At 40.9% G+C, this 14,901-nt stretch overlaps 1 protein-coding gene across 37 annotated transcripts in view; it reads left to right on the forward strand.

Annotated features, from left to right (window-relative positions):
* The window catches only part of UBAP2L (ubiquitin associated protein 2 like), a 59,753-nt gene that overhangs the window by 21,755 nt on the left and 23,097 nt on the right, over positions 1-14,901 (forward strand). For 26 of the 37 annotated variants that reach the window (XM_017513384.1, XM_017513376.2, XM_037733059.1 and 23 more), the window contains exons 7-11: positions 1,033-1,078; positions 1,508-1,620; positions 6,195-6,247; positions 7,879-7,964; positions 10,510-10,681. In XM_017513384.1, coding sequence (XP_017368873.1) covers positions 1,033-1,078; positions 1,508-1,620; positions 6,195-6,247; positions 7,879-7,964; positions 10,510-10,681 — 470 coding nt within the window. Of the gene's footprint in view, positions 1-1,032; positions 1,079-1,507; positions 1,621-4,044; positions 4,105-6,194; positions 6,248-7,878; positions 7,965-10,509; positions 10,682-14,901 lie in introns of all 37 variants that reach the window. The other 11 variants (XM_037733038.1, XM_037733048.1, XM_037733040.1 and 8 more) reach the window with 1 other exon arrangement.

The raw sequence follows: 14,901 nt of genomic DNA on the forward strand, positions 1-14,901 counted from the left end.
TTTGAGACAGAGTTTTGCTCTTGTTGCCCAGGCTGGTGTGCATTGATGTGATCTTAGCTCACTGCAACCTCTACATGCCGGGTTCAAGTGATTCTCTTGCCTCAGCCTCCCGTGTAGCTGGGATTACAAGTGTGCACCACTATGCCCAGATAATTTTTGTATTTTGAGTAGAGATGGAGTTTCACCACATTGGCCAGGCTGGTCTCCAACTCCTGATCTCAAGTGATCCACTCACCTTGCTAATTTTTAAATAGTTTGGTAGAGATGGAGTCTGAGTGTATTGCCTAAGGTGATCTCAAACTCCTGGCTTCAAGGGATCCTCCTGCTTGGTCTGCCAAAATGCTGAGGTTATAGGCGTGAGCCAGGGTACTTGGCTCCAGGGTCTACTTTGTTAAAAAGCAAATTAACATGGAGTCTAGTTACATTAATTCTTGAGGTGTCACTCATATACTAGAGATTGCAGAAAGGGAGAGTGAGAAAGAAGGTAGATGTCATTTCCTCTAGTCTTTATTGCTGATACTATATTTGCTTGAGGACGTGGCCGTTTGAGCAGCAAAAGAATAATCTCTCAGCAGTAGTGATTGTCCTACTCACTGATGTGTAACATGGGACAGAAAGAAAGAATATCTGATAATATCAACCACTTATTATTCCAGAGCTGTCTCAGCTGGCAAGGTAGTTTTTTTAATTTTTGAGGCAAGGTTTCACTGTCACCCTGGCTGGAGTGCATTAGTGTGTTCTCAGCTCATTGCTACCTCTGCCTCCCGGGCTCAAGTGATCCTCCTGCCGCAGCCCACTAAAGACCTGGGACTGTAGGCACATTCTACCACACTTGGTTAATTTTTGTACTTTTTATAGTGATAGGGTTTTGCTCTATTGCCTAGGCTGATCTTGAACTTCTGGATGCAAGCAGTCCGCCCACCTCAGCCTCTCAAAGTGCTGGGATTGCTGGCGAGAGCCACTGTGCCTGCCTGGCAAGGAAATTTTATATCAACTTCTAAAATACATCTCTTTTTCTCATTCTTTCTTTAGGTGGCTCTGGTAGGCGAGGAGGAAGGTTTTCTGCTCAAGGAATGGGGTAAGTTTCATTGATTAGTGTCTTAATTTTTTTTCCCTTAAAAATTACTGTAGGAAAAAAAAAATTACTGTAGGCAGCCTTAACCAAAATGATCAGAATGATTTCTAGACTATATAGTCAGAAAGATGTGGGGACTTAGGGCTCATTTCTTAGGGGTAAACATTTACCACCTGGATCATTACCTGTATCATATATATCTTTATTTGAATCAATATACCTGCTCTTTTCTCAGAATATCTTAGATATAAGTCGATTATGCCATGAAATTTTGGGTAGAGTGATAAGTGAGAAAAAGTAGATAACACACAGGAATGGGGCCATGATAGAGCCGTACTAGGAAGGATACAGACAAGATTTTGATTCTTTGAGTTAATATTTGCCTAAGCTGCTTAGAGGTCAGAGACTCTTTTAAGCTTTATTTTTTTCCAGAACCTTTAACCCAGCTGATTATGCAGAGCCAGCCAATACTGATGATAACTATGGCAATAGTAGCGGCAATACGTGGAACAACACTGGCCACTTTGAACCAGATGATGGGACGAGTGAGTGACCATTTGTCCTTCATTTCTTGTCTCTGGGAATCTAAGGAAATATTTTTTTCTGGTTATGGTTACGGTAAAACATGGAAGAATAGTGTTTGGTTATGGAGATAGGGTGAGAAAAGACTAGCAATTGTATTGCTATATATACTCTTGATATACCGTGTGCCTTTTTGCACATTGTGCATGCTATTTCAATTAATGCTGCTCAATATTGTGTGAAATAATCGTTATTTATCATCACTTTGCAGATGACAAAACAAAGACCAAAAGAGAGGTCATAAATTTGCTCGTATTTGAATTTAGCATTGTTTGACACTGAAAGTCCGTGCTCTTTCAATTATACTATGTCACTGCTGTTAGGTCGAAGTGTATTTTCTAGTGTTTATGTTAGGGTAGCTTTGCCTCGTGAAAAGATAGCCAGCATTCATTAAGCCACTGCTCGTAAAGATGAACAGGACCCAGAATCAAAGTCCATACTATCCATTTATTTGTTTTCTGTTACCCAGATAAGAATATCCTTTTTTCCCTTTATTTTTGGGACATGTCAGTATCTGAACAAGATGATTTTGAAATCTCTCTAGCCTTTTTGTGCCCTGTGGAAGAGCCTTCTTGGTGTGATGGAGTATTCAGGATTTGAATAAGATTACTTTTTGTTGACTGACTTTGGTGCCTTTGTCTGGGCTGGATATAAATATTTAAAGATAATGTAAGCTGTGGTGTACACCTAAGATGTGTTTTGGGGTGGATACATGTGCCATTTTTAATAAGAGCAGTTTATTTTTTGAGATGGAGTCTCACTCTGTCGCCAGGTTGGAGTGTAGTGGCATGATCTAGGCTCACAGCAACCTCTGCCTCCTGGGCTAAAGTGATTCTCCTGCTTCAGCCTCCCAAATAGCTGGACTACACGTGTGTACCACCACACCCAGCCAATTTTTTGTATTTTTAATAGAGACAGCGTTTCACCATGTTGACCAGGATGATCTCTATCTCTTGACCTCATGATCGCCCGCCTTGGCCTCCCACAGTGCTGGGATGTGAGCCACCCCACCCTGCCAAGCAGTTCATTTTAATAAGAAAACTCTGAAGTATTCTTCTTGAGAACAGCTACCTCATTCTGGCTGAGCTAGCACATTAGAGCCTAAGGCTTTTTTTCCTATGACAAAGGGGGATGAGTGGAGCCTGAAATAGGCTCTTTGACTCCTTACCTGTTTAAATTTGCCTTGTCATCTTTCACAGATATGTGATCTCTGGGTCTTTAGGAGAGTCTTTGGCACAAATAGCTTCTCACCTTTTTCCTGCAATATATAATTCCTGAGATTCTGAATGTTGCCTGCTTTTTGTTCACCAAGCTGCCGTCTTATAAATTCATTTTTACACATTTAATGGGTGGAGGCTGAAGTTGAGTTACAAGAATAGGTATCTTTGAATTTCTGCATTGTTTATTTATGAAATGTCCTGTTACAGTTTAACTACTATACTTTGGAGGCAATCGAACTACTCTTCATTAATCTCTTGATGGATTTGTAGAGGCAGTGGTAGCAGTCTCAATAACAAATAAGTTACTGTTCTTGAGCTTTAGTTTACCCCTGGGTATTTGGCTTTTTATATTTGGCGGATAAGATGATGGAAGTTAAAAAGTTTGTTTTTTGTTGTGAATAGAAATTCACCCATGGGGTCCCAGTCCTTAACTTTGGCTGTCTTCAGTAAGAATCTGGTTGGGAAACAGGGAAAGGTAAAGTGTGTGTGTTAATTTCTACTGAGTAGGAAAGGGAGCAAATTTGGAAGGCCGCAACTAGAAATCTGATTTGTGGCTGAATGTGATGCCACTATCATCTTGTTAGTGTGAAAGTGTTGGTTATAGCTTCATGAATTCCCATTGTTGTTAATTTGTTTCTTTTTTATTTATTATTATTATTATGTTTGAGACAGAGTCTTGCTTTGTCACCCATGCTGGCATTCAGTGGTGCGATCTTGGCTCACTGCATCCTTCCGCCTCCCAAGTTCAAGCTCTTCTCATGTCTCAGCCTCCCAGGTAGCTGGGGCTACAGGTGCACGCCACCACACATGGCTAATTTTTGTAATTTTAGTAGAGATGGGGCTTCAACGTGTTGCCCAGGCTGGTCTCAAACTCCTGGCCTTAATTGATATACCTGCCTTGGTGTCCCAAAGTGCTGGGATTACAGATGTTAGCCACCATGCCTGGCTGTTGTTAGTTTCATGATGTGAACATACCTTCATGCATGGTCTCTTTTTATGTTTTCCTGATAGCAAACTTCAAATTCCCCTTTAAATCAAAAAAATAAATCCAAACTTACCCTTACAGTATCCACAGGTACAATGGGAGTTATGTATTGGGGCAGACATTCTCATTTACAAGCCAAATTTCACTGGTTGTTTTTTCTTTTCTTGTCTTTTTTGTTTCAGGACTTGATTTCATTGGGGTTGAGGGGTCAAATTATCCCCGAAAATTTCAGACTGCTCCTGGTATGATACATCCAGGCGCCTAACTGCCCCGGATATTTTTGTAGATTTTTATGAGCTGAAATATCTGTGGATATGTCATTTTTCTATCTTTCTGCTTTTTCTCTTTCTGCCTTTTTCTCTCATGTTTTCAGTGTCCACTTTTCTGTTTATTTAATGAATATCTGACAGTTACATTGATTGCTTTCTGCTAATGGAATGGAAACCCTAGTCTGTTGTTTAGAGCATTTCCTTCTTACTGTTCCTTAATGCTTCCTCAAATCTCTCTTCCTCAGTCATGACCATATACCCAAATAGGAACATATCAGTTAGGTATCTACGTTCCTCCTTTCCATCCCAGTTGAAGTCATCAGTGTGCAAAAAAAAAAAAATTCTTGCATTGAGAGCCTAGATTAGATAACCTGTTAGATCACATTTAACTCTAGGATTGTATGTAAGTGCTAACTCATCTTAGATTCCATTGAGCCAAAATAAGATGGATGTCAGTGAGAAGAAAGTGTGGTATCAATGAAGAGGGAGAAAAGAATGTGGCTTGTGACTTGTCTGTACTGAGATTGAACTTTGGTTTGGAGAATATTGTCATTATTAAGTGATTTGGGATTTCCCTGGTACAATTTTAACATTTTCCTGGGAAAGTCTTTACAATGAATATATTTTCCTCTAGGAAGTAAGATTTTTTTCATTATTAAATGTTTAGAAGAATTTCAGATGGGTTTTATAGGTGTTAGAATACTTCTTTTCAGTGACGCAGTATCTGAATGTCAGACTTTTCATTTCATTCTTGTGAGCTTTTTCCAGCAGGAGAGAAGACTTGAAGAGTTATATAATATATATTCTAGCAAGAAAATAAGGGTGTTCTTGTCCCTTCTTCAGACAGGTTCTTGTTTTTACTATGCCTTTGGCTGAAGGGAAGAATCCTGGTTCTCAAAGACATTTTCATCCCTATTAGGAAGGTTGTTTGTTTGCTTTTGGATTTCTCCAGTAGAAACTGTATATCCCAGCTTCAATATTACCAGCAAACACAAGGAGAGTGTATACTCCCATTGTCTGTGCCATGACCTTAGCAAGTCAGATTTTAAGTTCTGTATGAGTAGGGTTAGGACAGTAATTAAAATCCATATTTGATTTTTCAATCTTGTTTATTGTGTTTTGAAGAGAACAGATCTATAGGGGCTTTTCTTTTCTTTTCATTTCCCTGAGATGGAGTCTTGCTCTGTGGCCCAGGCTGGAGTGCAGTGGCATGATCTCAGTTCACTGCAACCTCCACCTCCCAAGTTTAGGCGATTCTCCTGCCTTAAGCGTCCTGAGTAGCTGGGATTACAGGCATGTGCCATCACGCCTGGCTAATTTGTATTTTTAGTAGAGACGAGGTTTCATCATGTTGGCCAGGCTGGTCTTGAACTCCTGACCTCAGGTGATCTGCCTGCCTCAGCCTTCCAAAGTGCTGGGATTACAGGTGTGAACCACTACACCTGGCTGGGGCTTTTCTTATAGTTATGTAGTTAAACCAATAAGATCTATAAACTTGACTTCTGCTGAATATATGCATTTTTAATCCAGTTCTCATAGCAGATAGTTTTCACTGCCCTCAGTTTGGGTTTCAAACCCGTCCTTCTTCACTGCTCCTTCACTAACCATTATGTGGTAACCATTTGTGTTTCTCTATCAGTGCTACTATCCTTCTTCAGACTGCCTGCAGTTTTCTTTTTGTCTTATACTAGATAAATAGGTATAGTTTGCATGTTATGGTTTAAATTAGCTGCTGCCATTTCACTGAACCACTAAATCAGGCCTGCGGGTGTTAAAGATACTGCTTGGGGCTTTGAGTTGTTGTTGTCTCCCCCGACCCCCATCCCTGCTCTGTAACAAAAACTGGAAGTAGCTATGAAATCATAATCTTATTAAAACCCTGGTACTCTCAGGTATCCCTTTCTAAAGAGTCTTTCCCTACCTCTAAAGCCCAAGAATTTCTTTTGATTGCTAAATTTTAGTCACACTTTTGGCTGCCAAAAAAATTAATAAAATAATGTTTTCTTCACAATGCTTTGTACTGGCATTTAATAGGTTATGTCACTATTTTTCTTTATTCTCAGGTGCATGGAGGACTGCAACAGAGGAATGGGGGACTGAAGATTGGAATGAAGATGTAGGTATTCCCAGGTCATTCCTCACTAATGCCTTCTATCCCTAAGTGGTGTTTAGGGATAGAAAATGGGTATGTTTCTGCCCTTCAAAATTCACCCTTAAGATTCTGACCCAAAACTTTTACATCCAAAATAGTGTTCTGAGCCAGAACATTTCACATATGTTATATGAAGGAGACTGGGCATGAACAGGACTCTGGAACCACACTATGGAAAGGGCAAGTGCACTTGTGTAAGTCCAATATCTGATTGTCGGATTTATTCCAGGAAGAGATTGGTGGTTGGGTAGGGCACGAGAAATGGAGTTAGGCAGGTAGTGCATTGAGTAACAGCTGCTGGTGGTACATGACTACTTGGAGCATTTAAGTATTTGCTATAAGGTCCTGTAATGGATTGGCAGTGGATACAAAGTGAGTGTTGTGGTACCAAATCCTCAAACTTGTAGTCTGGTTGACTCGGGAACCCTTTTATTTATTTGAAGTCCAACTGTATAATTGTAATTGAGATGAATATGTGTAGACTTGGCTATCTGCCACCTTGACTCAACTTGGAAACCTCATAGATGGGTGGCACGTAAACAAGCTGTGTGAATTCATTTGAGTACTACCTGAGTGTAAGAATTTTGCTGATTCCTGGTCACAGTCAAGCTTTTCCTTTGAATTATGGTTTTCAGTGATCATGGATAAACCCTTGTTTTTACGTTTTTAATCTATGTACTTTTCTATACTTTCATGTAGTCAGGCAAGACAGCTTTTGCGATAAGAGGAATGACATGTGAAGACTTTTGATTGCCAATTCTGGGTTTTTAAAATTTCAGAGGCATCAGCATCATAGGGTGATTATTTTCTGTTGTATCATCAATGAACTAGCCTGCTTTGTGAAAATGGGCAAATTATGCTCCTTGCTGAGATTTGGCTTGTCTGCTTAAGCAACTTTGAGAGAATGATACATGGTGTTGGATGTTGAGTGGGGAGTGGATTCTCTGTTTTTTAGCGATTTTAATCAAGAAATAAAAACAAAACCCAAATCAACTTTTAATAGTAGGAAAAGTTAATCCCTGCATTTGCTTACCTAGGTTTGATGCCTTAATAGTGGAAAGACTAGATGACATAAAGTCAATATTAAGGCAAAAATGGCATCTAGTTAAAATTATCTCTGAAAAAACCTTATTTCACCTGCACTTGGGCCTTTACTGCTCAAAAGCCGAAAATGAACTTTTTTTTCTTTCTTTCTTCATCTTGGTTATGATCTTTCTTTGGGAGGGGTGGGGCTATGAAGGGAGTAGTAGAAGACAAGTGTGATTTGGGTAGAGGTGGGAGTTGGAACTACAATGGGAAAGTATAGAGGGATTTTCTTTTCTTTTTTTATATGTAGCGTGCCTGTAAGTTCAGCATGCATATGATCATGTGACTCCACTATATTTTATTGGGTTCCTTGGTTCTACTCTTTCTTTGGCTGAAACCATTGAGCATATGTTGAAGGGTTTGAAAGTCAATCCATTCAGGGTTCCTCAGGGTAGTTTTCTTTTTATAGGGCTTTCACTTTTTCTTGATGTTGGATTCCCCTTACCTATGCCAAATTTCTGACTGTAGCATCCCTGATACCCAGAGCGACTAATTACTCTGTTTTCCAGCTTTCTGAGACCAAGATCTTCACTGCCTCTAATGTGTCTTCAGTGCCTCTGCCTGCGGAGAATGTGACAATCACTGCTGGTCAGAGGCAAGTGTGCAGTAAAATTTAGTACCCTTTCTTNATCTGCTGAGATAACTGTGAGGATGAGAGGCATTGGCCTTTATAAATTCCCATGGTGTTGGTGATAATAACCAAATTACATTCCATTCCTCTTTAGTTGATTGAGAGACTTCTAAGACTTAGTGCTAGTTAATCTATTAAATGGAAGTTCATATGTTATAATTTTAAAGTTGATTCTCCCCCTAAATAGCGCTTTAATTACAAAGATCAGCCTTTCATATCACCAGCGCTGAGTATATAACTTGTTTTGAAATAAGTCAGGGAAAAAAGAACCAAAAGTGGAAATGTTTTTATTTCTGAATTTTTTTAGAACTGTTCAGTAGTTTCTTCTGTTCTCCGAGCCCACTGAGTAAAACGGTCATTTTTTTCCTTTGGATCAACAGGATTCAGTTAATAAATGTTTTAGAATTTGAATCTCTAGGGATCACTGGTAGGAGTTACACTCTTCGGGGAACATTTTTAATCCCCTAGAAACCTCTTGGATTTTTTCTAGACCAGTTTTGACATTAACTACCCAGAGTTAGTGCAGACCCCACAAGTTGAAGGCTTAGTTCCACAAGACTGCCCTGACTTCAGAGGTTCTGCCAGCCAGCTGCAAATTTGGAGGTTCCCATGACCCCCTTATCAAGTTTGAGAATTCACTGGAGTGACTCAGAACTCAAGAGTTTTACCTACTATTACTGTTTTTTTTTTTTCTTTGTTTTTGTTTTGTGAGATGGAGTCTTGCTCTGTCACCCAGGCTGGAGTGCAGTGGCATGGCCTTGGCTCACTGCAAACTCCACTTTGTGGGTTCAAGCCTTTCTTCTGCCTCAGCCTCCTGAGTAGCTGGGATTACAGGCATGCACGACCATGCCCAGCTTATTTTTGTATTTTTAGTAGAGGCAATGTTTCACCATGTTGGCCAGCCGGACCTCAGGTGATCCACCCACCTTGGCTTCCCAAAGTGCTAGGATTACAGGTGTGAGCCACTGCGCCTAGCGCATTACTGGTGTATCATAAAGGTACAACTCAGGAACAGCCTAGAGGAAGAAATGCATCGGGCAAGGTATAAATAGGCGTGTGAGTGGGGCACACAGAACTTGTCCTCTGCAGGTATCTTGAAGCTCTCCAAATCTCATTGTTAGAAATCTCATTACGTAGGCATGATTGATTAAATGATTAGCTGTTGGTGATTGGACTTATTAGCCACCTCGCCTACATCCCTGGAGTTTGGTGGGATTGGGAGGGGCTTCTGAAAGTTCCAACCCTCTTACCTGACCTTTCTTTTTCTGAGACAGAGACTCAGTCTGTTGCCCAGGCTAGAGTGCAGTGGCACAATCTTGGCTCACTGCAATGTCTGCCTCCCGTGTTTGAGCAATTCTGCCTCAGCCTCCTGAGTAGCTGGGATGATAGGCACCTGCCACCATGCTCAGCTGATTTTTGTATTTTTAGTAGAGATGGGGTTTTACCATGTTGGTCAGGCTGGTCTCGAACTCCTGACTTCAAGTGATCCACCTACCTCAGCCTTCCAAAGTGTTGGGATTACAGGTGTGAGCCACTGTGCCCAGCCTTATTTGGTCTTTGTAGTGAATAACCCTCATCCTGAAGCTTCTGGGGATCCACCTCATTAACATAAACTCAGGTACAGTTGAAAGAAGCTTGTTATGAGTAACAAAGGACACTATCACTTAGGAAATTCTAAATATTTTAGGAGCTTTGTGACAGAAACAAGGCAGAGCTCAAGTATACATTGTACCACAGGTAACTTAGGAAATTTTATGAAAATTGCGGGAAGAAATATCTCTCCCAAACTGTCCCTGTTCTAAAGCCATTTGAAGATTCCAGTGTTCTGGTATGTGATGGTCTTTTTTTTTTTTCTGAGATTGAGTTTTGCTCTTGTTGCCCAGGCTGCAGTGCAATGGTGCAATCTCAGCTCACTGCAACCACCGCTTCCTGGGTTCAAACCATTCTCCTGCCTCAGCCTCCCAAGTACTGGGATTACAGGAGTGTACCACCATGCCCAGCTAATTTTTGTATTTTTAGTAGAGACAAGGTTTCACCATGTTGGTCAGGCCGGTCTCCAACTACTTACTTCATGATTCGCCCACCTTGGCCTCCCAAAGTGCTGGGATTACAGGCATGAGCCACCGCGCCCAGCCTGGTATATGGTTTTCTATTTTAGGAATTAGTAATGACAGGGATTCAGTATTAAAATGATGGATAAGTACTTACAAATTTTGGCTAAGTTATTGAGCTTCAGTGTTAAAACTAGTATTTGATATTTCATAAATTAATGACTTCACTTTAAAATTAACCATTATTATTGGCCACATCAGTGGAATTCAGCTATATATTGTAGTGGCTCTTATGCATCAGTTATTTTGGGAAGTTAAGCATTTCAAGGCTTTGTGTTTGAGCCCTTTTAGAAGAAGCTCTATTAAGTGGCTTCATTTTGATCTAATCTGATTTGAGTATTGGGGAATGCTAGCATGTTCAGTCATTATTCATCAAGATCCCTTCCCTTCCCCAATAGAATTGACCTTGCTGTTCTGCTGGGGAAGACACCATCTACAATGGAGAATGATTCATCTAATCTGGATCCGTCTCAGGCTCCTTCTCTGGCCCAGCCTCTGGTGTTCAGCAATTCGAAGCAGACTGCCATATCACAGCCTGCTTCAGGGAACACATTTTCTCATCACAGTATGGTGAGTAGGAAACATGTTTTATCCTTATCAAACCTTCCTGCTAATCCTAGCACACATACACAGTTCCTTCCAAAGACAGTGAAGTTTTTGGTAGGTGAAGCATCCTCTTTGTCTTCTTAAGCAGACTTGGATGTAGAGATACTTGAGTTGGGTAATAGGGAATAGCTCTAAGAGAGGACTTAGTTCTGGACAGACTGGATATTCTTATATAAATAAGTTAACATCATTTACTGAATACTCATTGTATTGAATGAACACTGTTATTACTCTTGAGAGAAAGTCGATGACATAAACTTGTCAACACATTTTAATCCTTTTGCAACACTTATTAAACTGTGATGGGGGATTGTAGCAGTTCCCCATTTCTTGACGGGCAGAATTGTCTTATATATTTACTTAAACCAGACATTTGTAGACAAGGCTTCCAGAAACCTATGGTCTTCCCAGTTCTGCCACTTACTAGCTGTGTCTCCATTTCTCTGTAAATAGGGATGAAAGCGCTTGTCCTTCCTGTCTTCCCAAAGGTGGCTATACAAGTGTGGTTTCAGTAGCGGTATTATAAATAACTTAGAGCCTTTATGGCACAGTACTTGTTGACTCAGAGCATTTAAAAAAATCTGAGGTCATTAACTGCATCAAAGGAATCATTTAAACTAAACAAAGATGCTGCAAGTACCAGTTTTCTCCTAGTCAGTAAGTCCTAAGAAGTACTGCTTTTTTTTTTTCTTTTTCTTTCCTTTTATTTGATGGAGGGATATTAAAGTTGTAAGAGGTAAGCAGACCATGTGTTTACATATAATTTTATTTTTCCAGTTAGAGTAATTATTTTAACTAGAAAACTGCCAAGCTAGGTACTAATTCAGAACTCTGTCAGTTTTTAACTCTTAAAATGTTTTGTGTGTGTGTGTGTGTGTGTGTGTGTGTGTGTGTGTGTGTGTGTGTTAATTTAGTAGTAACTTGGTGGTCAATGTCCTGCCACATAGAAAAGGTAACAGGTAGGCCGGGCGCGGTGGCTCACGCCTGTAATCCCAGCACTTTGGGAGGCCGAGGCGGGTGGATCATGAGGTCAAGAGATCGAGACCATCCTGGTCAACATGGTGAAACCCCGTCTCTACTAAAAACTACAAAAAATTAGCTGGGCATGGTGGCGCGTGCCTGTAATCCCAGCTACTCAGGAGGCTGAGGCAGGAGAATTGCCTGAACCCAGGAGGTGGAGGTTGTGGTGAGCCGAGATCGCGCCGTTGCACTCCAGCCTGGGTAACAAGAGAGAAACTCCGTCTCAAAAAAAAAAAGAAAAGAAAAGGTAACAGGTGAGAAGAGGTGGGGGGAGAAGGGAAATGGAGAGGAGTATTGGAATTAAGTAGAAAAAGAAGAAAGAAAATAGGACAAAGGTTGTAAGAAAGTGTAATGAAGAGAAGTAACTACCAACCCTTAAGATAAATGACTGGAAAACGTGGTTATGTGATCTAAGTCTCTTAATTGCCCTTTTAATGTCTGGAAGTGTGAAAATTTATAACCAAATCAGACTTTTGATATCAAAAAGATGTTTTCAACTGAGGACAGTGGCACGTTTCTGTAGTCTCAGCTACTCTGGAGGCTGAAGGGGGAGGATTGCTTAAGACTAGGAATTCAAGACTACAGTGAGCCAAGAGCTCGCCATTGTACTCCATCCTGGGTGACAGAATGAAACCCTGTTTCTAAAAAAAATTTTTTTAGGCTGGTCATGGTGGCTCACACCTATAATCCCAGAAGTTTCAGAGGCCGGGGTGAGGGATTGCCTGACCATCCTGGGCAACACAATAAAACCCCATCTCTACTAAAAAAAAAAAAAAAATAAGAAAAATTAGCCAGGCGTGGTGGCATATGCCTGTAGTCCCAGGTACTCAGGAGGCTGAGGCAAGAGAATTGTTTGAACCCAGAAGGTGGAGGTTGCAGTGAGCCAAGATCGTACCACTGCACTCCAGCCTGGGCAACAGAGCGAGACTCCGTTAAAAAAAATTTTTTAAGTAAAAATATCAAAACTAAATATAAATACTGTTCTGTTTTTTCTGTTCTTTTTGCATTACCTGTACTAATTAATATGTGACGTAATGTAATTTCGTTTCCATTGAGAATAAATGTTAGAGGATTAATTTCCCTGAAAATTTAATAGAGCTAAATAACAAAGGAGTTCCTTTTTATGTATAACACAATGAACACTAGATAATTTTCACTGCTTTTATTTATTTATTTTATTTTATTTTGGGACGGAATTTCACTCTTGTTGTCAGGGCTGGAGTGCAGTGATGCGATCTTGGCTCACTACAACCTCCGCCTCCCGGGTTCAGGTGATTCTCCTGTCTCAGCCTCTTGAGTAGCTGAGATTACCAGCATGCGCCACCATGCCCATCTAATTCTGTATTTCTAGTAGAGATGAGGTTTCTCCATGTTGGTCAGGCTGGTCTTGAACTCCGAACCTCAGGTGATCCACCCACCTCAGCCTTCCAAAGTGCTGGCATGACAGGCATGGGCCACTGTGCCTACCCCATTGTTTTTTTAATATAATGCTTTGTATAATCTTGGGATATAGACTGAAGGGGAAAAAAAAAATTACCTTGAGTTGTACAAACTGTTTGTTTGAAATGGAGTCTTGCTCTGTTGCCCAGACTGGAGTGCAATGGTGTGGTCTCGGGCTTGCTGCAACCTCCACCTACTGGGTTCAAGCTATTCTGCCTCAGCTTCCTGAGTAGCTGTGACTACAGGCACGGGCCACCATACCCGGCTAATTTTTGTATTTTTAGCAGAGACAGGGTTTCACCATGTTGACCAGGCTGGTCTAGAACTCCGGACCTCTGGTGATCTGCCCATCTCTGCCTCCCAAAGTGCTGGAATTATAGGTGTGAGCCACTGTGCCCAGGCTATCATTTTTTTGTTTTTGTTTTTCTTTTTCGTTTATTTTTTTTTGAGACAATCTTACCTTGTCGCCCAGGCTGGAGTGCAGTGGCATGATCATGGCTTATTACACCCTCCGTTTCCCAGGCTGAAGTAATCTTCCTGCCTCAGCTTTCTGAGTAGCTGAGACTACTGGTGCCCACCACCATGCCTGGCTAGTTTTTGTATTTTTAGTATACAGGGTTTTGCCATATTGCCCAGGCTGGTCTTGAACTAGGCTCAAGCAATCTGCCTGCCTTGTGCTGGGATTACAGGCGTGAGCCACTGCACCCATTCTAGTTTTTTAAGAAAGGACTGTTTGTTGACGATGATGATGATGATAAAGTGATGAAGACTAGATTTAATCTCCTTGGAGGCTTTAAAAGACAAGTCAAGACTGATCTTCTGGACTAGGCTGATAGTTTTACTTAGTATCAGGGAATGACAGGAATCCCACAAAAGCATTAAGAGTAAATTTCCTTGGTTATCATGCAGTGGTTACCATATACAACTTTATTTTTGAGACGGAGTCTTGTTCTTGTCCAGGCTGGAGTGCAGTGACATAATCTTGGCTTACTGCAGCCTTTACCTCACGGGTTCAAGCAGTTCTCCTGCTTTGGCTTCCCTAGTAGCTGGGACTACTGGTGTACACCACCATGTCTGGCTAACTTTTGTATTTTTTTTGTAGAGACGGGGTTTCGTCATGTTGGCCAGGCTGATCTCGAGCTCCTGATCTCAGGTGATCTGCCCGTCTCAGCCTTCCATAGTGCTGCAATTATAGGCGTGAGCCACCACATCTGGCCCAGTGATTACGCTATAGAACTTGTATCTGCATGGAGAAAACAAATCATACTGGCTTGTTATTTGATTGTCTAGTGCAGAAGTTGGGATGCCCTTTAACTTTTCCTTCTTGCCTCTGTGGTAGTTATTAGCAGCATCGAGATGAGGCTCCAGTTAGTTGTTTTTGAGGTTTCCTTAATGAGAAGGGCAAGGACTTTAATGGCTAAAGTAAAATATTATATTACATTTATGTTCATTGTATTGGTTGATTTAAAAATTCTCCAGTCGCGGCCAGGTGTGGTGTCTCACGCCTGTAATCCAAGCACTTTGGAGGCCAAGGGGGGTGGATCACCTGAGGTTTGGAGTTCAAGACCAGCTTGACCAACATGGTGAAACCCCGTCTCTACAAAAAAATACAAAAGAAAAATTCTCCAGTCGCAGAATTTTATCCCTGAGAAGCAGGGTGAAGGAAACAATGATGGTATAAAACTTACATAAAGTTTTAATGGCTCTTTTTTTTTTTTTTTTTT

Source organism: Cebus imitator, unplaced genomic scaffold (assembly GCF_001604975.1).
Source record: "Cebus imitator isolate Cc_AM_T3 unplaced genomic scaffold, Cebus_imitator-1.0 Scaffold491, whole genome shotgun sequence".
Classification (NCBI taxonomy): Eukaryota; Metazoa; Chordata; class Mammalia; order Primates; family Cebidae; genus Cebus; species Cebus imitator.